This window comes from Acartia tonsa, chromosome 14, assembly GCF_053477335.1.
Source record: "Acartia tonsa isolate MP-2025a chromosome 14, ASM5347733v1, whole genome shotgun sequence".
Classification (NCBI taxonomy): domain Eukaryota; kingdom Metazoa; phylum Arthropoda; class Copepoda; order Calanoida; family Acartiidae; genus Acartia; species Acartia tonsa.
Genome location: NC_137273.1, coordinates 19,199,430 through 19,226,874, shown reverse-complemented (window position 1 = coordinate 19,226,874; position 27,445 = coordinate 19,199,430). Strand labels below are relative to the sequence as shown.

The window sequence follows — 27,445 nt, the reverse complement described above, 5'->3', positions numbered from 1 at the left end:
GAAGCGACTGAGTTCTTCATTTTAGGTAATCTTCACATAGGTCTCTCCCGAGATGTTTTTAAGCTATTTTATTTTGAGAATTGTTATGAATGTTAGAGGCTCATAATATAGTGTTGAGAGAAATATAGGGATGTTAATACAATACGAAAAAATAAAGTAGAGGAACAAGATTAGCTTCCATGAGAACTGATGCCTTTGTGAGATCATGCAGTAGTATAGGCAGTGTTGTGGATCCGCATTGATTGTATGCGGATCCGGATCCTCCAAATTTGGTCAGTGCGGATCCAAATCCTTGACAATAAAAATAAAATCACCAAATTTTTCAAAAAACATTTATTCTTTAATCTCGAATACAATGTGAGAGAGAAGAGTGTGGGAGTGAATCAGCTGATCTTAACAAGGTTACCAGATATTTCAAAAGTGACTATTTTATATAAACTTAAATAGATTTTTCCATAAAGAGGGAAGTCATTTTCTAGTAAATCCCGTAAAGGTGTGTGTTATAAGGCCTAAAAATAGTAGTAGAACGATAAGGTGCTCTATATATTTGTATTCCCTATTGAATAGAACAATAGGGAAATTTTTTTTTTTTTTTTTTTTTGATAACCGTACCTGGAATATCTTAAAAAAATAAGAAATTTCTATCAAACGCTTTGTTTGGCTCAAACTGACAAAAATAAAAAAAAATATAATTATAATAATAATGTTTTCTATAGGTACAAGGTAAAGGTTAAGAACAATCTATACTATTAAACAAAGGAAGAAGCCATTCTTTACAGGTTGATTTATTCAAGGTGACAAAAATTAGTTTTATGTTTGTGGAATTTCATGTTTGTTTGCTTTGAAGTAGAAGGTTTCAATGTGCATTGTTTCATTTCAATTTCACTACAACGAACAACTACATTTTAGAACATTTTTTTCTGTAAATTAAACTTTCATTATCAAAAAACTAACTTGTTTTTCAGCTATATTTTGGTCAATATTTATTATAAAAAAAATATTCTGGCTTTAAAATAGGATTTGTATGTAACTTGTTGTGTTGGTTTGTTTCACTAAGTCATTGTATTAATGATTTGTTAAAGTTTCATTTTAATGTTCCCTGCTCGTACAACCTGTAAAGAATGGCTTCTTCCTTTGTTTAATGGTATAGATTGTTCTTAACCTTTACCTTGTACCTATAGAAAACATTATTATTATAATTATATTTTTTTTATTTTTGTCAGTTTGAGCCAAACAAAGCGTTTGATAGAATTTCTTATTTTTTTAAGATATTCCAGGTACGGTTATCAAAAAAAAAAAAAAATTTCCCTATTGTTCTATTCAATAGGGAATACAAATATATAGAGCACCTTATCGTTCTACTACTATTTTTAGGCCTTATAACACACACCTTTACGGGATTTACTAGAAAATGACTTCCCTCTTTATACCCCAGGATCCGGATCCGGATCCTTGGACTCAAAAAATGCGGATCCTTGCGGATCCAGATCCGCAACACTGAGTATAGGTATTTAATTTTCTAAATGATTTTTTGGTTAGTCATCCTTTTCATCTATCAAATGACTATGTTTATAATAATAGGGGTGTTCTTCCATTTATCGTCTATTGCCATATCACTTAAGATACCTTGCTGTTTACTGTTTTGTAGGAAAAGCTCAACTTTTAGTATTCAGTATAAGTATATCCAGGCAGACACATTTAAAATTTACACCACATAATGTTAAAAGAATTTCTTTTTAGTAGCGAAGCTACTCAATGAGTTGTTGCGCTCGTCAATCCGTTGTCGCTACAGGGGTATTTTGATTATCTCAGCTTCTTTATAAGATAGACTTCTGTTTTTTTTTGGTAAGTTACAAATTAATAGGTCCATCAGTCTTCTGATCTAAATTTCCCTAAACTTTTCCATCAATGATTTTAATCTTAACAAAGGGTTCTTTAGTTTTCCATAATTATGGCATAATCAAAATCATCTATTGTCCCATAAAGCGTTGCTACCAGAGGGCGATGTTAACATTGTTTTAATTCCAAGCCGAAACCATATTACATTATTTTAAACATTACAATATGGTTAGATTGGTTCAAATAATGACTGCTCGCATAGATAAAGAAAATAAATGGTAGGTAGAAAAATTAACTATAAGCCTAGGGTGAGGCGAGGCTAAACCGGTAATTTTTTCGGTTTTTTGAAGAAAAAAAAATGGGGTAAATATTTATATTTTCAAATGAAACCAAAACAAATAGAAAGGTTACGGAAAAGACTATCAGGTCCTAAAAGGACGTTATCCTAGAACTTAAATAATCATAATTAGTATATGTTATAGGGATTATCCACAAAAATTTTCATAAGGATCAGACAATTCCTTCTACGTCAAAAATAATTTTTTTAAGACGAGAAATTTCGATTTTTTTCTCACAAAAATTTTATTAAACACTTTTTTATAAAAAAACCTGTTCTATTCACTTTTTGGCCTAATTCTTAAAAAGCCCATATTGAATTTTAGATTTTACCAAAGAAAACCTGAAAATTAATCTTAAAAATCGAATTTAAATTTTTTTTTCGACGTTACCGAAAAAGACCCCGCACGAACTTTGGTCATTTTTGAAAAAAATATTAACTCTACGTTTAAGCTCTCAACGGATTTGGAAAAAGCGGGCAATTCTTAGTTCAAAAGGTTTGTACGGATCAGTTCTAGGTCTTACCAATTTTTGTGTAGGTCGATCTTTATACACCTAGGTTAAATTTTTTTTGAAAATTCATCTCACATTTTATATTTTTATTTTATACTTTTTTGTAGGCAATTTAATAAGGAACAAATTTGCTTTTATGTTTTTTTTCTGTCATTTGAAAGGAACATGGAGATAAAGGTCATTTTCTGAAGGTGGGTAAAAATTACCGGTCTATGCCCCGCTTGACCCTATGAAAATAAATGAAAATATTTTATACTTAAAATTTTTTAATGTTAAAATTTTTTTTGGGGGGGGACAGAAGTTATTGGTTTCTCAGGGAATTAAAGGAATAAGACAATGTCCGATAAATTGATGTACACCCCCAATGATGATACACAAAATTACCCTTTATGTAGATTAAATTTAGTGGTTGAAACGTTTAAACACTTAAATTAATTAACCAACTAATAAAAATCACTCAGGTCCCCTTTTAAGCCAACGAATAAGAAAATGTTATTACAGGACTTTGGGGACTAGAGTAATAAACAGCCAACTGTCCCCTCTATCACTATGTGCTTTCTTTTGTATATTTTGAGTAAAACAAGTGTTAGAAGTTCAAATATTTTAAAAAAGTGTTTCATTTATTATCTTTAAAAAATTGAATGCGATTGTTTTTCTTTATGTTTCAGTATTCTGTCTTTGGTAGATACTCATACCCCTTTCATAAAGGGATTGTTGTTATTAAAAAGCAAAATGTCTTTTTTACTATTTAGTACAATTTAAAACAAATAATATGTAAATGCAACATATACAGGGAGAGAACAATGGAAGATAAAAGGGAAAAATATATTATTCTTTGGACTATAAAACAGTGTTTCGGAGCCGGAGCAGCAACATTTTTGGTGGAGCTGGAGCCGTATTTTTCGTTAAAAACGGCTCCGGCTCCAGATTAGCTAAAAATGATTTTTTAAAGTAATATTATAATTTGGCAACGGTCTATTTCCATATAATAAACTGAAAAACTATTGTTACTTAACAAATAGACACACATCCTTCTACTTTTATATAGCTTTAATCAAATAAAAGCAAAATATTTTATATTATTTATTTTATTTTATCAAATTCAATAATGAACAAAAAATTGATATATTAATTTTAAGGTAGGAGCCGGAGCCGCATCAAAATTATACGGCTCCGACACCCTGCTATAAAATCTACTGGCACCCAAAGTTTTATAAACACATTCTCTAATTCGTTGTAATTTAATCCTCATTGTTTGTATCAAACTAGCATTGCCCAAACTTTTCAACCAAAGATTTTAAGGCTACTAAATTAAAAAAGTATAGCACATTTAAACATGAATGACAATAGTAACAAGGTACAAGGGCTACAAACAACAAGTAACACTTTCCAACAAATCACAACAAATCACAACCAATATTTTCAGCCCACGTACATAAAAAATAACAAATTATGACCATACATTCAAAGCTATTAGCCTTTCAGCCTGTCTTGTCCTTCTGCCGCCTTCACCCAATCCTTAACCTGATCAGAAAACACAAACAGCGGCTTGGGTAAACCCTCAAACTTGACAGAATGGTCATAAATGAGGTGTCAAGTCGCAATTATTTACTTATGACTATATGTTCCTTTTTAAAAGCGAAGCTTTTCTATAATTAGGGTAGGTCCGTCCGTCCGTCCGTAACGGATAGCTTTTTTCGTTCATTTAGGCATGTTAGAATTGTCCTATCGATTTCAAATTTTGCATGGTGATTCCTTTTATAGTTAGGTACGATTTAGAAAGCGTAGCAACTCTATAATCATTTCCAAAATGTCCATACGTCTATTTTAAACATGTTGATTTTTTACTTTTTTAACAACAAACTTTTATGTGTTCTAATCATCCGATTGATCTGATTTTTGGTATATTGATTCCTGGGACAACAAAGTATAATGTTATAAGCGAAGCAACTCTATAATCAAGTCCTAAAAATGTAAGTATGTCCATAAACATTATCCTGTATAAAGCAGTTTTTCAACAAATTTACTTACAATTTTGCTTCGACTCTTATACATTTATATTCTGATTATTCAGTTCTGACACTATATAAGTGTTAATGTCCGTTTGTCCTACCGTTTCAGTGCTTCGCTTTTATGGATGTTGTCATCCTTGTTGTATTATGATTAATTGTATCCAATTTTTTCTTCTATAATCCACTTACAAAAACATTGTCATATGTATAATAATAGAATTTTGAAATATAATGAATAAAGAGGGAAGTCATTTTCTAGTAAATCCCGTAAAGGTGTGTGTTATAAGGCCTAAAAATAGTAGTAGAACAATAAGGTGCTCTATATATTTGTATTCCCTATTGAATAGAACAATAGGGAAATTTTTTTTTTTTTTTTTTTTGATAAACGTATCTGGAATATCTTTAAAAAATACGAAATTTCTATCAAACGCTTTGTTTGGCTCAAACTGACAAAAATTTTTAAAAAATATAATTATATTAATAATGTTTTCTATAGGTACAAGGTAAAGGTTAAGAACAATCTATACCATTAAACAAAGGAAGAAGCCATTCTTTACAGGTTGATTTATTCAAGGTGACAAAAATTAGTTTTATGTTTGTGGAATTTCATGTTTGTTTGCTTTGAAGTAGAAGGTTTCAATGTGCATTGTTTCATTTCAATTTCACTACAGCGAACAACTACCTTCTTATATAGATTGTATATCTGAATGTTTTCAAAATTGTCTGTATGTAACTTGTTGTGTTAGTTTGTTTCACTAAGTCAGTGTATTAATGATTTGTTAAAGTTTCATTTTAATGTTCACTGCTCGTACAACCTGTAAAGAATGGCTTCTTCCTTTGTTTAATGGTATAGATTGTTCTTAACCTTTAAAGCATTTAAACAAAGCGTTTGATAGAAATTTTGTATTTTATAAAGATATTCCAGGTATGGTTATCAAAAAAAAAAAAAAAAAAATACCCTATTGTTCTATTCAATAGGGAATACAAATATATAGAGCACCTTATCGTTCTACTACTATTTTTAGGCCTTATAACACACACCTTTACGGGATTTACTAGAAAATGACCTCCCTCTTTATAAAAAATAAATATACAGAAATGGTATTTTTGGTTTATAATCAATGGAGATGTGCCTCAATTTATCGTCCACCGTCTTATCCCATAAACCCACTAAATTTAACAAAAAAATAAAAATAGACTTAAATGTTTTATTAAATACTAGCGGCTACGCCCCTAGAGGCCTCTAGTGGCACTTTAAATGTTTTTGTTTGTTAACGTTAATTTTTTATGTATGATACCTCTTTATTTGACGTTGAAGTCTCCCATAAGTTTTTAAAAATTTCGATTTTTTTGTCATTTCTCTTGGGAGGGTGGTAGTACCCTCCCCCAAAATAGTTATAAACCTTCCCGGGACTTATCAAGAAGCTACCCTGTTAAGGAGAACCCGATCGGTTCAGCGGTTAGCGAGATCCTTTGGTACAAACACACAGACATCCTGTTACTTTAGTATAAGGATTGTTGTATAAATGTTGCTGATCTATTAATAAACTAAATTGTCCCTATTCCTGATGGAGTGAAACTACTTGAAGAACTTGCAAAAGTTTAGCTTTAACTTTGACTTGTTCAATGCAAAAGTTTTTGCACATCAGAGAGACCAGAAAAAATATGGAGCAACATAACTCAAAAAAAGCACGCAAGAAAATGGCAATACAAAATAAATAAATATTAAGCTAGGTTTTAAAGTTCGAGTTGAGAAGTAGAAATCTTTTACGATCTCGAAAATTTCCTAAACTGAGTGGTTCACAATTTTATGAAGTTAATGTTGCTTACTGGCAGGTTTAAGTCTTCTTTTGCATGACCTCTCCAGGAAAAATTGTAGAATGGGTATGAGAGGAAGAATTAAGGGCAAAGTCAATTTTTATTTTTATTATTAACAATTGTATTTTAAATCTGCCTTGTTCTCAATATATTTTCAAAATGCATGGCATAAAATCCAACTCATAAAAAATCAAATTCTTTAGCATTGTTATTTTTAATAAATTCAAATAAACGTTAAAAATTGCATTTTTACAGCATATTTTATAATATTTTGAATTTTGCTAAAATATTGTGTTATAGGTATTAAAACCAAATTATGAAATTAAGCACTGAATTATAGAATTTAGATTCTCATATCAAACTCTCTTCACTGAGATGAAAGCAAAATTTTAAATTTAAGATAAATGTTGCAAAATTGCAAATTCCAGATAGCTGTATAATTTTTCTTATAAAAATAATTGAACACAAAAAAAATCTAGGTAGGTAGTAGGTACCCTTATAATAATGTAACAGGAGCTGTGTGAATCTGTTTGTACCGGAGGTTGAAATTTTTTGGACACTCAAGTTAATGATCCAACCAATCAAAATTCAATACAAGTCCCCAAAGTTGTTTAGCCAACCAATGAGAAAACGTTATTATAAAGCGTAATAAACAGTCCAATGTCCCCTGCCTCACAGGGTACATTTAGAGACATGTCTTGATTTTAATTGAGCTTCCCATTTTTCTTTGTTTTCTACTGTGTTTCTTAGTGTACTAAATACTTGGAATTTTTAAAACCTAATATTTTTAAACAAAACTTTTTTTTATAATACTTATCAAACCTTCAGAAAATTTAAAATCTTGAAATATAAATATTTGGAGAATTTGTTAAAATATTATTTTTAAGAATTCAAGGACTGTAAAAATAAAATTTAGATTCATAAAATTGTGAAAACATATGCTACATTTATAATAATGATACTTTTGAATATTAAAATAAACTGCAATCAAAACTTGTTTAAACCTATTCCTTATAAAAAGTTGCATGATGTATGTCTGCCTATGTGAAGCTTAAGATCTCGCTAACCACTAACTGATGTAGTTCTCCTAGAAGTTTTATAACTATTTTTGGGGAGGGTACCTCCATTCCCCCCAAGAGAAATCACTGCTGGAAAAAAATTCCGCCTTATCAAACTTTTAAAAAAATTCAAATTCAAATATGAGGTTCGACTCCTCATCCCTATCTATCAAGTGCCCCTAGAGGCTTCTAGAAGCGTATTCCCTATTAGCAAATAACATATTGTTTCGGAAATAATTTTATAAATATCTAGGATATCTAGTTTTAGGCTATCTTATTTCTAAACTGAAATATTAGGATGGATTTTTATGCAATTTTCCTCCAATAAAACGAAAAAAGTACTTATAGTAAAGAAATATAAATGAAAGCATATAATGTCAAAAAGTTTCTATACTCTTCTTTCAGACAAAAGGTTATACTCTCAAACTTCTTTCACAGAAAATGTTAAAACAAGGATGACTACATCAATAAAATATGAATAATTCCAAACTATCTTATAAATAAATAAAGCTATCAATTATTTTGCAATTTCTAGCGGCTACGCTCCTAGAGGCCATTAAGGAAGGAAAAGGGGGCTGGGGGCATAGACGTCCAAGCTTTTGTTTGGGGGGGGGTAAAATTTTTTTAAGGGGGGGTAATTCGCTTTTGGGGGGGGGTAAAATGGCGCGCGAAGCGCGTCGCAAAATTTTTTTACCCCCCCCAAAATTTTTACCCCGGGGGTAAAATTTGCTTGGGGGGGGGGGGGGGGGGTAATTACCCCCCCTGAAATCTGTTGGCAGGGCTAAATTTTGTTTCCCCACCCCCCAAAATTTACCCTCGGTGTAAAATATTTGGGGGGGTAATTTAAATTTTATTAAATATTTAGTATTAAAAATGCGCGCGAAGCGCGCAAAAAATTGTTTGTTGTTACCCCAGGGTAGGGGTAAATTTTAAATGGGGGGGGAGGGGGTAAAATAAATATTTTAGGGGTGCCTACGGCACACCCAAATTCGTTTGGAGGGGGTAATCGCCTCATTACCCCCCCCCCCCCTTAGACGTCTATGGCTGGGGGTAAAGGCACATTCATACTATTGTATTTTTAAAAAGAAAAACTGTCATTTTTGGGGTTGGTCATTTTTTTCTAGATGCGATTTATCTTGGATGGGTGGTGGTGCCCTTCTCCAAAATAGTTAAAAACTTTTCTAGGACCTATGAGAAGCTACACAGTAAAAGAGAACCATATCGGTTCAACGGTTGCAGAGATCATTCGATTCGGACAGACACACAAACAAACAAATCCTGTTACTTTTTTATAAAAGAAAATCTAAAATTAGAAATATCATACCTCTGTAACTAAGAGTTCAGATTTGAGAATTTCTTGGGCCAATTCCACCTCCAACAATCTAAAACAAAAATAGTTTTTTTTTGTCTGAAGTTAAAGATCTCGGGAAATGCTGGTTTGAATTATTTGTACTTTACAGAGAATCTTCAATTAAAATAAAATAAAAAGTAAAATTTGTTTCATAGACGTAAAAGAAATATAAACCGATTTTCCCCTAAGCATTTTATCGTGTTTTTTTTTTACATATAATACCTTGATATAAACAAGGCATTTGACGATGTCAATCATTTCTGTGGTTTTGTGAAAAATTGTAATATATTTTTCTTCTAAGCCTGCAATATCTAATTTACTTTGGCTTTTATCTACTTTACAATATCAACTTCTTACTTTATCTTTTTTGCTAGGCTCGGCAACCGTCATTTTTCTTTAGAAAAGCCCCATCCGATAGTGGTTCATTAATTCGTAGCCACAATATACTAAGCCAGAGATGCTTAGTTTTGGAAAAATCACATGGAGCTAAAGGGTTAAGACAATTGATGTACTTATCCAAAGAATATACACTATATTACCCCTTGGGCCCTTGTCTAGATTACAATTAAGTGGTTAAAATGTTTCGACACTCAACTTAATGAACCAATCAATCTAAATTCAATCAAAGCCCCCAAAATGTTTAGTCAACGAATAAGAAAACGTTATTTTAAAAAACTTTAGGGGCTAGTGTAACAGCCTAATAATAATAATTCAACATTCCGAAGTATTAATCCCGCATTTTTTTCTTTTCAGACACCTCAAAGGTCCTAAAAATAGGCGGCTGCCAATCCTTATTTTATTGTCATAAAAAGAAGTGAATGTTAACTTTTGGTGGAACATTTGTTCCAATAATTTTAACATCCGCCCTAGCCAAGGAAAAAGACATATATTTTAAAAAGTAAATTGTTGGGAAAAATAAAGTTGGGACAAATTGTAATGATTTACAGTATATATGGCTTCAAGTCCAATTATTTTCTTCTAGGATAGAAACGTACTTTAAATTCATGTACCTTTACCGTGGCTCAAAAAAGTTGGGTACTTTTATTGAATTTAATATTGTTGGTTCTAAACTTTTCAAAGAAGTCATGTACAGAAGAGGTATTTTGAGGATGTATATAAATTTTTCATTCATTGTCTTATCCCTTAAGATTTATAAAAATATCACATCGTTGCTTTTCAGAATCCATGTCTGTATCAATCTATCTATCTTTCTATCTGGCAGACATCCAAATGTGTATTATATATTTCTGTATCTTGTCTGAAAGTATTATTAACAAGAAACCATTTGTTCTCCTATTTTAGGAATAAGTATTTGTTAAACCCAAATTAAAACAATCCTTTCTCCAGAATCCTTATTTGTATATATCTATCCATCTATCTATTATTAACAAGAAACCATTTGTTCTCCTTTTTTAGGAATAAGTATTTTTTAAACCCAAAGTAACACAATCTTCTCTCCAGAATCCTATTTTGTATACCTATATCTATCCATCTATCTATCTGGGAGACATCCAAATGTGTATTATGTATTTTTGTATCTTGTCTGCAAGTATTATTAACAAGAAACCTGCATTGGTTATCATATTTTAGGACATAGCGGCTGCGCCCCTTATATCTAGGGATTCTGTATTCAAAGGGATGGGGAAGAACAGACAAATAGCCTAAATTAATAAAATACTTAAATCTAAAAATAAAATAGCCTAAAAACATCACAAGACCTATATGAAGCTTCCCAAAAATAGAGTACTTAATCGGTTCAGTAGTTATCGAAATTAAAATTATTGCTTTGATCTAGCAAATCAAAATTCAACAAGGATGATAACATCCATAAAAGCGAAGCTCTGAAACGGTAGGACAAACGAACATTAATACCTGTAGTGTGTCAGAACTGAAAAATCAGAACATAAAGGTATAAATATCGAATCAAAATTTTAATTAAATTTGTTGAAAAACTGCTTAAATACAGGATAAATTTTAAGGACTTACTTACGTTTTTAGGACTTGATTATAGAGATGCTTCGCTTATAACACTGTACTTTGTTGTCCTAGGAATCAGTATTCCAAAAATCAAATCAATCAGATAATTTATCACATACAAATTTGTTGTTAAAAAAATTAAAAATCAACATGTTTAAAATGGACGTACGGACATTCTGGCACCGATTATAGAGTTGCTACGCTTTCTAAATCGTACCTAACTTCTACAGGAATCACCATGCAAAGTTTGAAATCAATAGGACAATTCTAACATGCCTAAATTAACGAAAAAAGCTATCCATTACAGACGTACAGACGTACGGACGGACGGACCGACCTTAATTATAGAAAAGCTTCGCCTTTATTAAAAGTACCCAAAGTTTGTTTACCAACGAAAAACACAAGTTTTTGAGGATGCTTTGCGGCATCTGAATATATTGTGATGGTAATGAATACGGAATATACTTGGAAATTATGACAGGTGAGTTTATTGTTATCAATGTAGCTTGCTAATATGGAACGCGTTTCTTTGTCAGTTCGTTCAACCAGAAGGAGGGAAGGGGTTGGGGTAAAGGGGATGGGAGGGAGGAATCGTTATTTTAATCCGCTGCGAGTTTCACTTTATTAGAGAAAATAAAAATCTGGTGTAAGATCCAAGTAATAAATATCTATTGTAATTGTATTGACTTTATATATTGCGTTTTTACAACAATATGCATTACAATTTTATTGGAATATTTTATTATATCTGTTCAGAAAAATAATTACATAATCAAACTATAGTACCTAATCCTTATAGAAAAGTAATAAGGTGTAGGTCTGTGTGTGTGTGTACTAAAGGATCTCGACAGAAAATAACAGGAAGTATGTCTGTCTGTCTTTGTAAGTGTCTGTGTGTAAAGTAAAGGATCTCGCAAATAGCTAAACCGATATGTTTCTCGTTTGTAGTGAAGCTTCTTAAAGGTAAAAAGAATGTTTATATCTATTTTAGGAAAGGTTACCACCGCCCACAAGAGGAATCGCGCATAGAAAAAAGACCAAGAAATTTTTATACTTTTTCGTCTAAACTAATAAGTAGAGGGTTCAATACCCCCTCCCTCCCCCCTTTACTTAATTGCCCCTATAGCTATATTGATAATCCATAATGGTGTGTCTTAAAAATTAACAAAAGCAATGCACCCAAGCATTTAAAAATTGGAATAGATTAAAATCTCTTAATAACTTTCCCCTTTATACTGTTAAGACATTATAAACATTGCAGAGATCAGGATCTGTGATTCAGCCAATCAATTCCATTTAAAATTTCCAAAAATTAAATATTTTGTTGGCGTACAACATATTTTTGATTTAACTGAAGGGAAGTGGGAAAGGAGGGAGGGGGAGGGAGAAATAAGGGAAGAGGATAGTTTTTCACTTATAATTGTTTGTCAGAATCACTATCCCTTGTCCCTAGCATAGATCAATCTGTAAGCAATCCAAATACATTTGTCTTTAGATTGATTTTGACAAGGTACAGCGACAAGAATATTTAAAAACAAACTATTTAATGTGATTAATATTTATCCAAAAATAATCGATTATTATTCGAGATAACCCAGCGGGTCTACCCTTTATCCAATATAACATAACCTAGCCTAATACAAAACAAAACCACGCCTTGTTTCTAATTTTCATTTTTTTTAAATAAGTGAGGAGGGATGTGTGCTCGACCAGGCAATTTGAGAGAAATTACCAAAAAATTTATTTCTTGATGTCTTTTTTTATTGTAAACAGACAAGCAGCATTAGAATATAAACTTTATACGTATTTTGACAATGGTATTCTAGAAAGCAAAATTGGTATCCAAAGTTTTATAACAGTGTTCTCTAATTTGTTAGCTAAAAACATACTACATTTTTATGAAATAATGATTTGTTGGTTAAAACTAGCCGTGTCAAAATGTCAACCAATAATATAAATCAAAAAAGGGGTAATTTTGTTTATTATCACTAGAGATGTACATCAATTTATTGTCCATTAAGATTCCTGTGTAAATCTAAATTCACAATCTACATTTAAGCTGTCATTACTGCTGAGTCATGATAATGGATATATTATAATTTGGATGTTACACCTGATTTTCATGTTCTCTATAAAGTGAAACTCACAAAAAGCTAAAATAACAATACATCCATCCACCCTCTAAACCACATCCCCTCCCCTCCTACTGGATAAACAAACTGACCAATAAATGAGTTCCATGTTAGCAACCTAAACAGACGACAGTTGTTCTTCTGTTATAATATCCATGTATATTTTATATCCATTGTGATGATGAACTACAACATTTATGTGAATATAAATAGACACCAATTAACCACAAATTAACATTAATGTACAGGGAAACAGGGAAAATATAGGAATATGCAATTTTTATGACAGAAATTCTATTTTTGATGGGATCTTGCATTTTTTTGTGAGGAATATATGTAGAAAAGTAAAATGGATTTTAAACAGGGATCTTAAGAGATAAGACAATGGATAAATTAATGTACAATATATATACGTTAAAAAGAATTTAAATGTTAGAGGGATATTTTAAATCTGCATCAAATTTTAAGGATTTTTATAAAATTCGTTTTTTTGTATAATTCTTTATCTAAAAGCGGAAATACAATTTAAGTTAATTAATTTTGACATCTGTGATTGGTGGATGGAAAACTATCTGCGCTCTGATTGGAGAAGCTTAAGTGTCGTACATCATTCAACCAATTAGAGCGCAGGTAGTTTCCAATCCACCTATCCTATTGGTCAAAATTATTAACCTTAAATTGTATTTCCGCTTTTAGATAAAGTATTTTACAAAAAACTAATTTTATAAAAAATTCTTACAATTTGATGCAGATTTTAACTCTCTCTCTAACATTAAAATTCCTTTCCAACTTATATATCTTAATGTACAAACCCAATGATGATAACCAAATTTACCCCTTCTGTAAATTAAATTGTTGTTTCGAAAATTTCGACACTGAGTATTCAAGTACTCTAAATGTTAAAGCCAACGAATTAAAGAGAAAGTTTAAAAACTTTGGGTTCTAGTATAATTTACAGTCCCCTCCCTCCAGGTTTTAATAAAAGACTGATAAGCTGTAAAAATGAATTCTTTTACTGACAAAAAGCTGAGAGAAAAAACAAATTATGAATAGGTATTTTTAGTTAATCAAATAATCTTAAGTATATTTTGAGTATTTTATTCTAAGAAAATAATCTTGTAAAATATGTCAATGACGCAAAGAAATCATTTATTTTACAACAAACAAAAAAGGAACGATTTCTAATACAGGGATGCTCCAGAAAACTGAAACTATTTTCTTCTCCTAAATTATGAAATGTCTTAAAGGTCTCGTGAGTTTTTTTAAAAAGTATTTAGGAAGGGGGAAAGGGGGGGGGAGTGGTAGCTTAATGCCCTTGAGAGAATTCTCCTCCCCTCTAACTATTTTTAAACCTAAAAGTCAACTTAAAGCAACAAAGCTTGTATATTAAAGAGAAATTATCTTTGCAACATTATAGAGTTGCTTTTCTACTTAAAAAGAATTTCATTTAAAATTGGCATCCTGTTTTTGCAAGGATATTAAAATTTATAGCAACTCTTTGAACTTCAAATCAAATCCAGGAAGAAAATACATTGTAGGATATTTTAAACTAACATCCTACCCCATAACCTTCTATAATTGTTTTATAACCATCAAAGACATTACAAAAATCTAAAAACAATAACGCAAAACAGACCCTAAAAATCTATCAATCATTTACACTGATAACTTTTCTTAAGAAAACCAAGATCTTTCCTCTAAAAAGAAACATCAAAAACAGACACTACGTCATATATCAATAGTTTAATTCTAACTTTAATCCGTCAAAAACAATATCTTGTTCTAAAAATGGATATTAAAACAAGGTAGATTATGAGAGGGTCATGATATGGGAGGGAGGATACATCTTCTTCTAAAATAGTAAGTTTTAAACTTTTCCTAGATCTATAAGAAGCTTATAAGCTTCCCTGCAAAGAAGAAACACATCGGCCCAGCGGTTATATTAGCAATCTCACATAGAAATACTTTTGCTTTTATAAAATAATTGTCTGTTTAACTACTACACCTACTAAAGCTAGGTAATAACATATGAATTGTATTTTTTGTCATCCAGTGTTTATTTATAATATGAATCAGACTTTATGTGAAAGTCTATTATCATATTAATAACATCTCTCTCCATACACTAACTAACATGAAAGATATGATAACTCACAGGGAGGGGACAGACATTGGGCTTTTTATTACACTAGTCCCCAAAGTTTAATAATAACGTTTTCTTATTCGCTGGCTTTACAGCATTAGGGACTTTTGTGAATTTTTATATCATTGGCTGATAAATTTATGTACATCCCCAATGATCATACACAATATTGCCCCTTTTGTAATAAATAATTAGTGGTTGGAACGTTTGAACACTTAACTTAATAAACCAACCTATCAAAATTCACTATTTCCCCAAAGTTGTAAAGCCTACGAGTAGGAAGACGTTATTATAAAACTTTGGGGATTAGTGTATAAGAAACAGCCCATTGTCGCCTATCTCTCTGATTTTTTTCTTTTTTTAATCAAACTATCAATGTTAAGTGAGTAGGTAGGTTAAAACTTAAAATTCGCGTTATTTATGAAAAATGAAGTTATGTTATACAGAAATATTACAATATTTCCCTTTCTCCCAATTTAGTTAGAGAAAAGATTAGGTTTATTTTCATCATGCAAACTAGTAGTTTACTTCCATATATGTAAACACTAGAAAAGAAGTAGTGCAACTACTCCACTTTTTAAGATATATAAAATGATTATTTATACTTATATTAGTGAAAGCATCCAAATAGCTGCAGGTATATATTGAACCTATATACTGATAAATTCTTTATTTTAAAAACTTACTTGTTAACGCTATCAGACCAGACAGCTGACGTTAAAAGTCGCCTTCCTTCACCCACAGAACTTGTTGCTCTAAACAAAGAAAGTGTTTTTAAAAGCAAAGCTTTTCTATAATTAGGGTCGGTCCGTCCGTCCGTACGTCTGAGACAGATAGCTTGTTTCGTTAATTTAGGCATGTTAGAATTGTCCTATCGATTTCAAACTTTGCATTGTGATTCCTGTAGTAGTTAGGTATGATTTAGAAAGCGTAGCAACTCTATAATCATTACCAGAATGTCCGTACGTCCATTTTAAACATGTTGATTTTTTACTTTTTTAACAAAAATTTTTTATGTGATCTAATTATCCGAATGTTCTGATTTTTGGTATACTGATTCATGGGACAACAAAGTACAATATTAAAAGCAAAGCAACTCTATAATCAAGTCCTAAAAATGTAAGTATGTCCATAAACATTATCCTGTATCAAGAAGTTTTTCAACAAATTTACTCACAATTTTGCTTTGACCCTTATTCATTTATATTCTGATTATTCAGTTCTGACACTATACAAGTGTTAATGTCCGTGTGTCCTATCGTTTCAGAGCTTCGCTTGTATGGATGTTGTCATCCTTGTTGTTTTAAATCTAAATCTATGAACAAATAAGAGTTTATCAAAACATATAGGTACTAAATCTCATTTGGTAAGATCTTGATAAACTCTCCATTTTATTAAAACTTTACAGAGCTCTTGGGATGGTTTTTGTCTATTTTATGATTAGAAAAGAATCTTTTAATGTTTTTTTTTTATTTAGGTTTTAATTGAAGTCTAGGAATGATTTAAGGCTATTTTTCCCGCTTCTTTAGAATACAGAACCCATGGATTCTATCGGCTCAGCCGCTAGTAGCCAATACAAGAACAACCACAACTACAACTTTACCTGGAGGCTTCGACCTTCTTGGATTCTTCACTGATGTCGGTAAGCTCTTTACTGAAGTCTTTGGCATGCTTTGTGGGGGACCTTAACAATATCAGTCAATCAAATTAATCCAATAATCAATCTATCTATTGATTTATCTCTTTCATTAATCTGTCAATCTATTGGTCTTCCTATTTAATAATCTAACATCAATCAACCATTTTATCAAATTATGATTGCTAATAAATCAATCAATTTAAAAAACAAATCAATCGATCAATCAATCTAACAATCAACCATCAATCAAATAATCGAAAGATAAATATATCAATTTATTGAGCAATTAAACAATCGACTATCAATCTATCGATTAATCAATCTTTAAGTAGAAAATTCATTTAATATGGAAACATTGGAGACTGAATGACCGTCAAGCTTGACTTGTAAAATAGCTACACAAATAAAAATAATTAAGTAAATTATACAAACAATTAATCTAAATTAGTTAAAATCCTCATTTACATTAAATTGTAATTTTATCACAGAAAATTTTGGGATAAACGAAAAGGTAGGTATCTGAATTTATCAGGGTGGGAGGGAGGGGGCATTGGGCTGTTTATTACACTAGTTCCCAAAACTTTAGATATCTTTTTGAATTTTGATTGATTGGTTCCTTAAGTTGAGTATACAAACGTTTCAACCACTAATTGCAATCTACAGAAGGGGTATTTCTGTGTACCGTCACTGGGATGTGCATAAATTTATGGGCCATTGTCTTATCCCTCTAGTAGATCACTGGAATAATACTTATTGGCTCTTATTTTGCGTTCTTTGGCTATAGGGCTAAACGTGTGACGAGAAAGAATGCAGCAAAAAAAAGCAATCGACTTTAAATAAAAATAGTTCTCAATCTCTATATTCTAGGGTAAAATAAATATATTTAAATTGAGGTGAAATGGAACACAAAAACAATTATAGCTGAAACTTAAAGTCTGTAGGTAACAATTTTCTTTTCAGTCGGGCTTTAGAAATGGGATATTGTACAAAAAGATTTCTCAATTTCTCATTTTAAAAAATAATTTTTACCGCCAAAGGTTGTGCTTAAGCAAATGCAGCAGGGAGGAGTTTACCACTGAACCTCTGAGAAAAAAATCTTAGGCCTGTTGGCGAATGTTTCATTATCTCCCATTGAACAGTCCCTTCATAGACATTTAACATTACGAAAAATAATTATTGAAGAGAGAAGGGTGGGCCAATTTTATAAGGCCATTTCTCTTGAGAGGTTATGAAAACTTCCAGAAAATAGCCAAAAACCGACTTGTCAGTCCTTTGGTCCAATGTCGGACAAACATCCTACTACTTAAATAATAGAAAAGTTACCTACCTAGTTTCGACATCTTGGTATCCATTATTGACTAGATGATTATGCAACTCAGATCCCTCTAAAATAAAGGTAAGTATTTTAAAAAATATTAGTTACTTATAGGAATAACATTTTTTATTTGCAAAAACTTCCTTTTAAGAATCGGAAAAAAGCAGTTGTTTATTATTTACTATTTTTGAAGATAACATTAATCAAATACATAGGTATGAAATAATACTTAGGTATTAGAAAAAAATAAAATAAAATAGGTAGGTATAAATATTTATACAACAATAAAATATATAAATACGGCAGATGTCCCATTTAAAATACCAAAGGGGGGAGGCGGATGTGCCACTTTTTGAAACCAAAAGTAAAACGTGCATGATCTCAGCCCATAAAAGAGTTATAACTCTAAAATTCGCCACAGCAGTTGCTTTTGTGGAGAACAACATGGAACAGTGAAGAAACGGCGGCGGACCCGCCGCTCCCGCCGAATTAGACATTTCTCATCTGAGATAAACTTTTTTTTCTCAAAAAAATTTCTCCTTATATTTTCACGTGACACTTGTAATATTTCAAACATGTCAATATTGAAAAAAAATTGCAAGCGTAAAATCTTACAAGTGTCAAGTGAAAATATAAGCGAAATTTTTATGAAAAAAAAGTTTATCTCAGATGATTGAAAATTGTCTGTTATGACGAGAAAAGGCAAAAACAAAATTCGGCGGGAAACGGCGGTTTTCAGCGGGAGCGGCGGTTCCGCCGCCGTTTCTTTACAGTTCCATATTGTTCTCCACTAAAGCAACTGCTGTGCCAAAGTTAAGAGCTGTAACTCCTTTATGGGCTGAGATCATGCACGTTTTACTTTTGGTTTCAAAAAGTGGCACATCCGCCTCCCCCCTTTTAATAAGAACATCAAAATTAGGACGTGCATAAAAAGGACGCCCAAGCTTTACTTTTGAAGGGAGGTGAAATAAGGGATTCTAAAGGTTTGAGGGTAATCTTATGTATTTTTAATGGTTTTAGGAGGGGGGGGGGGCGGGATTAATTCAAAGTTTGAGGAGAGTAAACACCCCTTTTACGGTTTTTCCCCACCCCCCTTGGACGTCTATGGTATGAAGAATAAAGGATTTTTTAGCGAGGTATCATATTAATATCAATAATGTCAAGTAGTAACTGTTTAATATCTAGAATATTGAAGACATTTCAACAGAATTTCCAATAACTTTACTTTTTTGCATTTAGCCTTAAATTGTGTCCGTATTCCAGAGAAATCTATTTTTGGTAAATTCAGGAAAAAGGGGAATCGGAATTATATTTATGCATATAGTACCTAGATATATTTTAATTCTTAAAGGATTTAAATTTGTAAAAATTAACAGAGTAAATGTCAGTCAGTCTACACAGGGACACAGCCGCTAGTAAATGTAAATTGTAAGGATTACACATTTTAACACAGTATATACCAATGTCTTTATCCGATTATATTTTTTTGTAAAATTATTCAGTAGTGTCTGTATAAAATATCTGTTATGTCTGAGATTTGTTCCAGGGATAAGACATTGGACACAGTAGATAATAAGCAACCCAATCACAATATACAAAATTAACCAATCTATGGACTAAAAGTATTGATGAAAAAGTTAGTTTGGATCGTAAAAGGTTCATACAACCAATGAAGATTAATAGAAGTTCAAGTTACCTTAAAGGGGGGGGGGGGGCGAAAGTGACACTTTTTGAAACCAAAACTAAAAGTCAAAGGAACTCAACTAAAAAAAGAGTTACAGGTCTGACATTTTGCATGGCAGTTGCTTTATAGGGGTACAGTATGGAACTGTGAAGAAACGGCGGCGCAACCGCCGAGAAAAGGCAAAAAAAAATTCGGCGGGAAACGGCGGTTTTCGGCGGTTGGGCCGCCGTTTCTTCACAGTTCCATATTGTACCCCTATAAAGCAACTACCATGCAAAATCTCAGACCTGTAACTCTTTTTTTAGTTGAGTTCCTTTGTTGACTTTTAGTTTTGGTTTAAAAAAGTGTCACTTTCGCCCCCCCCCCCTTTTAACTTATTGAATGTATTAATAAAACTTTGGGTACCAGATTTATTTACAGTCCAATATCCCCTCCCTGGGTTTGTTCACAAATTCTGATAATTCAAGTCTGTGTTGAAATACAAAATTTACAACTCATTGTTGTTGTGATTTATCCTTTTGTATAAAGTAGTCCTAAGGTTTATTAGCTTAAGATTTAGATACCTACTGAACCGATTGAGTTCTCCAATTTACGGAAGCTTTACATAGGCCCCAGGATTGTTTTAGGCCATTTATTTTGCTTTTCTTGCCCATTTTTGAAGACGTTCTATTTCCTGGTTATTTCTATACAGAAATGAGATACAACAATAAGCAAATTGTGGTGTTTTACTCCCCATTACAAAAACGGCCCAAAACCTATCTATGTTAAATAAAAATTATTACAGGTACCACTTAAATACACGAAAATATATTAAACCAAAATCCAATTAAAGCAGAGCTTGATCTTTAAATCGTTTTTATGCCACGCTGAATCAGGGCGATTCAGAGGTGAACCGTAGGCGCGCTGGTGGTAAGCCACAGCGCACCTGATTTTTAAAAGATTTTCGGCGCGGTGTTGTTAAATCGCTTGCGCACTCACTAAAATATCGATCCGCGCCAGTACAACTTTATTACTTAAGCAGTGCCAGTAAGGTATTTTATATAAAATACCGTGTCAGTATTATATTTTTATAAAACATTAATATATAATTTATTTTAAAAATAACTATAAAAATGTTTTCACGATAGTTTTGCAATAAAATATTAAAGTAATTAAAAAAAATATCCATTTATTACATATGCAATGGGTCTTTCGTTGGGGCTCAGTGCATGATTCACCCCGATTTAAACCGGCAATGCCACTCAGTGAGTGCCATTGCCGCGCCGGGCCCGCGCCACTGCCCGATTCAAATCGCCCATGCAAATTCGATTTAAAGATTGATATTAATAATTTGATGGTGCGCCGAATGAATCGCCCCGGTTTAAATCACCTATAAACGATTTAAAGATCGAGCTCTGCAATTTCTTTCCTTTGTTGAATTTATTTGAAATTCTCAAGAATAGTTTCCAATTAAACGAAAATAATTAAAAAAAGTTCTCAATTGTGCTTGAGTAAAGTAATTAAATGTAACATTTTTGTTTTCTTTTAGTAGCGAAGTTTATCTACAACTTACAATAAATGCTACATTAAAAGATAGACGGATTTTTAGATTTCTATCTATTTTAGTATCATTTGAGTATTTCTTATATATCTTACTTTGTCTGTCCGTTTGTCCATTACATTGCAATAGAAACTGGAATAATATGGAAAATGGAGGGAAAGTACCATTGGGCTGTTTATTACACTAGTCCTCAAAGTTTTTTAACAACCTTGTGTGCCTTAGAGAAATTTGATTGTTGAGTGACCAACCGTTTCAACAACTAATTGTATTCTACAAAAGGTGTAATTTTGTGTATCATTATTTAGAATGTACACCAAATTATGGTCTATTGTCTTATCCCTTTAGATCCCTGGCTGTCAAGGCATATACATCTATATAGTCAATTAAACAAATTTACACCATAAGTATGAGTCAAAGTTTACCAAACTTGTTTAAACAATTGTTTCTCTATTAATCAAGTTTAAGACTTGACATTCAAATCTCTAAATCATATCAGGGATCTAAAGGGATAAGACAATAGTCGATATAGATGTAAAACCAAATGATGATCCACAAAATTACCCCTTCTGTAGATTACAATTATTTGTTGACACTCATATTAATGAAGTAAAAGTCCCCAAAGTTGTTGGGCAAATGAAGGAGAAAACGTTATTATAAAACTTTGGGGACTAATGTAATAAACAGTCCAATGTCCCCTCTCTCCCTAATATCAAATTGACATTTACACAAACTTTATACACCTACAAATAAGTGAACTTTATTAACAAAAATGTGTTTATTTATATCCTGTTTAATGTCACATAGTTAAATATAAAATTATCTCATCCTCTATCAAATAGGCTATCTTGATGCGTTTTAAGGACTTTTAGACAGAGGTCATGTCAACTATGTTTGAAAGTTGGAATGTATACTTATTACCAATTAATGCTAACCGAATTGCTCAGTAAATCACAATGGATCTTAAGGGACAATGCATGGAGGATTTTAAATGGCTGTACATTTCTATTGATAACCAAATTACCCCTTTTGCAATCCACAGATTACTAGCGGCCACGCCCCTAAAGGCATCTAGGGACACTTTAGGTATTGGTGGGTGGAGGAAATCGACTCTCCAATTTAAATTTTAGTTTAAATTGTTTTGTATTTTTTTAGGGGCTCAGACTTTTTTTCTAGGGACGATTTCTCTTAGAAGATGGTGGAGATACCCTACCCCAAAATAGTTTAAAACCTTCCCTGGACATATAATAAGCTTCTTTGCAAAGGAGAACCACATCAGTTCAGCGGTAATCGAGATCCTTCGCTACAGACAAAAAAAGCTTACTACTTTATATTATAGGATTAGTGGAAAAGTTAAACACTGCTAATTGCTAGTTTGAACCATCCAATCAAGATTTAATAAAAGTATCCAACGTTTTAAGCCAACAAATGAGAGAAGGGGCTTGTGAACTTTTAGGTAGCAGCAATACTTACAGTCGACGTATATCCCCTACCTTCCTGTCCAATTACAGATTTAAAATTAATTCAAAATAATAAAGAATTTAAGCATATGCTCTGCTAAATATAATGCTGGTATTCTATAACTAGGAATGTTGGTATGTCTGTTATTCAATGATTGAATCTCTTTCATTAACAAAAACATTATGTTAAACTTTAAAAACAATGTGGGACACCTGCCAAATCTTACAGTAAATTAAGAAAAATAAAGAATCTATGCTTATGCTCTGCTTAATATAATGCTGACATTCTAGATAGAGTTGGCAATCCGAATTCGAAATCCGCCAAACTTTTGTACTACTTAAATTTTTTTTATATAAAATGTGGAGAAAATGTTTCTTGGCTATATAGGTAGGTACAAGTAAAATGGTGGGTAGCATCCAAAGTTTTTTGTATTTTATTTTAGGTTAGATTCAGTAAGGCTTAAAAATGGCAGCTATTGGAGTTAGAATTTTTTTATGCGTAAAAAGACCTTTAAGAATTTAAATATTTCAAGAATCAGCAATCCACAATCCGCAAATCTGCAATCCACAAAAAAAAATTCGTAGGTAATCTGTAATTTTGGCGGATTTTTTGTAAAAATCCGACCCAAAAATTTGCCAACCCTTCCAATGACTTGACTAGGCATGTCTTCTGGATGAACCTACCTAAAATAACGTCCTCATCGTCTTCCATTTTCTTTTATGTTTATTTTCATCTGAAAAAATAAAAAAATGTGCGAAAATATATTTGATCCAACCATTAGGTACCTAAGATTTTTTTCTTCAAAAAAAGGAGAAATTACTTTGCTATGATTGGACCTTATATGGACTAGGTATGTGCTAAAATCGATATTACGGTGTCTATAGAAGTGTCATGGCATGCTTTACATTTAACTAGACACAACCTATGGTCTATCTCTAATATACTAAGTACTTTCGTTCGTTTCAGACGTTTTACTAGTACAAAGTACGAAAAATATCATAGATAGACACTAGGTTGTGTCGAGTTATTTGTAAAGCATCTATTCTATAGACACCTTAACATCATCTTTTGCTCATACCTAGTCCATCTGAGGTAAAATCTAAGGAAGGCATGTCTGCCTCTTTTTGAAAAAAGTCAAAATTGAGAGAAATTACAACTCTTCAATTTACAATCCAATGTTCCCTCCTCCCCCTCTCCATAGAAAATATACAGTTTTACAACAATGATTGTCATGATTAAATAAGCATAAATATTCCATTTATAAACAGACTAGAATGACAATGACATTTTAATAACATAGTTTATTAAAATAAATTACAATTAAGTAAACATTAATTTAAAATTACATGAAAATTAATAATTCAGTAGGTAGGAATACTAAGTTTTAATAAATATGTGTATTAAATAAAATTAAGTCTTTACTTTACAGGACAGCTCTTACATATTTTACAAGTTTAGTAACAAGTACGTTTGAGTAAGATAGAAAATTAAATGCCACATAGTTTTAAGATATTGATTAAAAAGATTTTTAATGTTTAGGAAGAGAATAACATTATTGCTGTAATTTTGTGTAATAAAATATTTCCATTATATTGACTTATATATATGTATAGATTAAAAATTTATATATTTCAATATCTAACCATAATAATTAAGAGCACCTAGATACATAGAAAGTTTAAATCTAATTTATATAGTATTTAATTCATGAAACATTTCCCCTAACTGCACTTGATCCTTCATCTATGATTTAGTCACATGACACTTTTTATTATAAATTTTTTTCTTATTTTAATAACAAATAATTATATCATTATCACAGTTTTTCACATCATGACTCTTTTCTATTACACTTTTATCATAATAGGTAACTAGTTTAAGTATATTTTTGTTGCTTTAAACTAAAATTGTCAGAAAATTGTCAAGGTTAAGTGGGATATCACCCTGACACAGCCTTCTTTGCTTAGCTGTTTTGAGAAACTACTGACTGACACTGATAAAATTCATAGGATAGAAATTATTTGGTATGGTTTGGTAACGTAACCCCCCCCCCCCCACCCATCCACTCTTTTAAAAAAATAATCATCCATTTCTCTTTCCAGTTTATGTGTAATGTTAGTTTTATTGCTAATAAATCCTTAAGTATGACAATACAATTACAGAAAGAATTACCCTATAATGCATTTGTGATAACATAAGTTAGCATGACTATAGAACCAGGGCACTGTATCTCCCGTCCTCAGGCGGCCTCCATGAGTTTGGGAACCTCTAATATTCCCCCCACCCCCTTCTTCTCTGTAAACCAACCACCCCCCACTTAGGAAACATGTGCATTTTGGGGGGAATAAAAGGGAATGGGAGATGCATCGAGAAAGGGTTGTCGTACAATATTACTAGTTTTTATTAATTTAGCAAGTAATATAAATTTTAATGTATGTATAGTATACCTATTGAAACAAAGGGGGAGGTCATTTTCTAGTAAATTCCGTAAAGGTGTGTGTGTTATAAGGCCTAAAAATAGTAGTAGAACGATAAGGTGCTCTATATATTTGTATTCCCTATTGAATAGAACAATAGGGAGCACCTTATCGTTCTACTACTATTTTTAGGCCTTATAACACACACACCTTTACACACCTTTACGGACTTTACTAGAAAATGACCTCCCCCTTTTTTTTCGTTTTGTGCAAAGTATCTTGGAATTATGATTTCTCTAATTAGGGAAGATTCTTAATTGTCTTTAGGTGGTTATGGTCCTGATAATCTCCCCTCCATTGCCCATTCAAGAAGCTCAGGAAAAAATAGTATATACATAACAATATATTATCCTAAAAAGCCAAATCTATTGCTAAAACTATTTTTTTCGCTGTATTTTAAATGCACCGCACTAAGGGAAAGTTTAACCTTACACCGCGCCCTCTTAGACTCAAGACCGGGCCAGAGTTAGGCCACCCACCCGCCGCTACCGATATATCCGTTTAAATGCCAGAGAAAAACCAACATACAATACCCTCTCTTCAAACACCTTGTAACCTTTCTCACTTTTTCATTCTTTTTCTCCTCTTTCTTTTCTCTGACGCTTTCTCTCTCTCACTCAGTGAGGTTTGCCATTTTTCTTAACTAAACAAAAGTGATGGCATAATAACAATCTATAATTTGCATCAATGCTGTTTTGACAGTTAAAACATTTTTGATGGACATTTCTAATAAATATTCCAGTTAAAAAAGTATTTTGTAAATGATGATAAATTATTCTTGATACAAATTATGATAAACAGAATTACCCCTTTAAGTTTTCTATCCCTGACAGAACGAGTTCATAAAGTTCGAGTGGAAGATACATGTCTTTGGGTGGTTTTAGGCTATTTTTCTGACTTCCACCTTTGGGCCCTAGAGGCTAAAAACAAAGAAACTAGTTGGGTTATCCGTTTAAGAAATTGTTAATCTTCCAACCACCACATTTTCTAGCATTTAAATAGGAACACGATACCTATTAACCTCCCTTCAGGCAACTACCAACCCTTTACCCTTCCTTCCTTCCTATAGTGGGTTCCATATATGGACCTGTAACACTTGCAATATCTTGTTGCTAAAGTTAAAAATTAGATGTGATTTCACGAAATCTTATGACATTGAAAACACTTTACTTCCTTTTATTTCAAAGCCATACTGCCTTGTGCATTTAAGTTTATTCGTGAACATGGACAGGCATTCAACAATCTTTAACATACAACGTCTGTTTGAAGTTAAGACTTTATAAAAAATCTTAAGATACCAAGTCGGTTAAGTTGAGCTTTTAAGGGAAGAGTTGTATAGGTCTAGGGTTGGTTTAAGGGAATGGAGAGAAAAATTGCAGAAGTTATATCTAGTTCATGTTTTTTCTTTATTATTCGAAACCGGTTTGTTTCCTGTAGAAATTATTGTTTCTTAACAGTGATATTTATAATGTACAAACTCAAATCACCCATACATCACATGATTAATATTGTATTAAAGTCCCAGTCCATGAGTTATGTATACCTGGTGCTATACTAATGAATATAGAATAAATGGATGTTGTGAGATATTCTCGCATACCCTGATAAAATGACTGCCTCATTTCCTTCTTTAAACATGGAGAAAATGTATTGACCAATATCAGAGGACTATATTAGCAACCTAAATCAATGAAAAAAATTCCCTGTAACAATATCCACGTGTTCTATATATCCATTGCTTCACTCACTTCTGTTTCCATTTTCCACACAATTTTCACAACAAATATTCTGCTTATTTTACCCGAATAATTTTGCCGATATATTTGAGGCTATTGGTGGTATTATAGGGGAAGGAAACAAGCAATAATATTTTCATGAATTCAGAGCTCAAATATAATATTGTTTTTTTTAATAAGAAAAGCTTAAGTAAGAATATCCTATTGTATAAAGAAGTAAGCGTTTTTTTATGCTTAAGGTCCCAATAACCACTGAACCGATTGGATTCTCCGTTTTAGATAAGCTTGTTTTTTTAATAAGAAAAGCTTAAGTAAGAATATCCTATTGTATAAAGTATTAAGCGTTTTTTTTTGTCTGATGCTTAAGGTCCCAATAACCACTGAACCGATTGGATTGTCCGTTTTAGATAAGCTTCA

The 27,445-nt window shown here is 31.8% G+C and overlaps 1 protein-coding gene across 1 annotated transcript in view; it reads right to left on the bottom strand.

Annotated features, from left to right (window-relative positions):
• LOC145305777 (uncharacterized) overlaps positions 1 to 23,556 on the bottom strand; it is a 71,466-nt gene extending 47,910 nt beyond the window's left edge. Inside the window, exons 1-5 of the mRNA XM_080147577.1 lie at positions 23,499 to 23,556; positions 18,146 to 18,203; positions 16,783 to 16,863; positions 15,866 to 15,934; positions 8,901 to 8,958 (exon numbers count right to left, since the gene is read on the bottom strand). Coding sequence (XP_080003703.1) covers positions 8,901 to 8,958; positions 15,866 to 15,934; positions 16,783 to 16,863; positions 18,146 to 18,203; positions 23,499 to 23,526 — 294 coding nt within the window. The 5' untranslated portion in view covers positions 23,527 to 23,556. The remainder of the gene's footprint in view (positions 1 to 8,900; positions 8,959 to 15,865; positions 15,935 to 16,782; positions 16,864 to 18,145; positions 18,204 to 23,498) is intronic.
• Between the last annotated feature and the right edge of the window lie 3,889 nt (positions 23,557 to 27,445).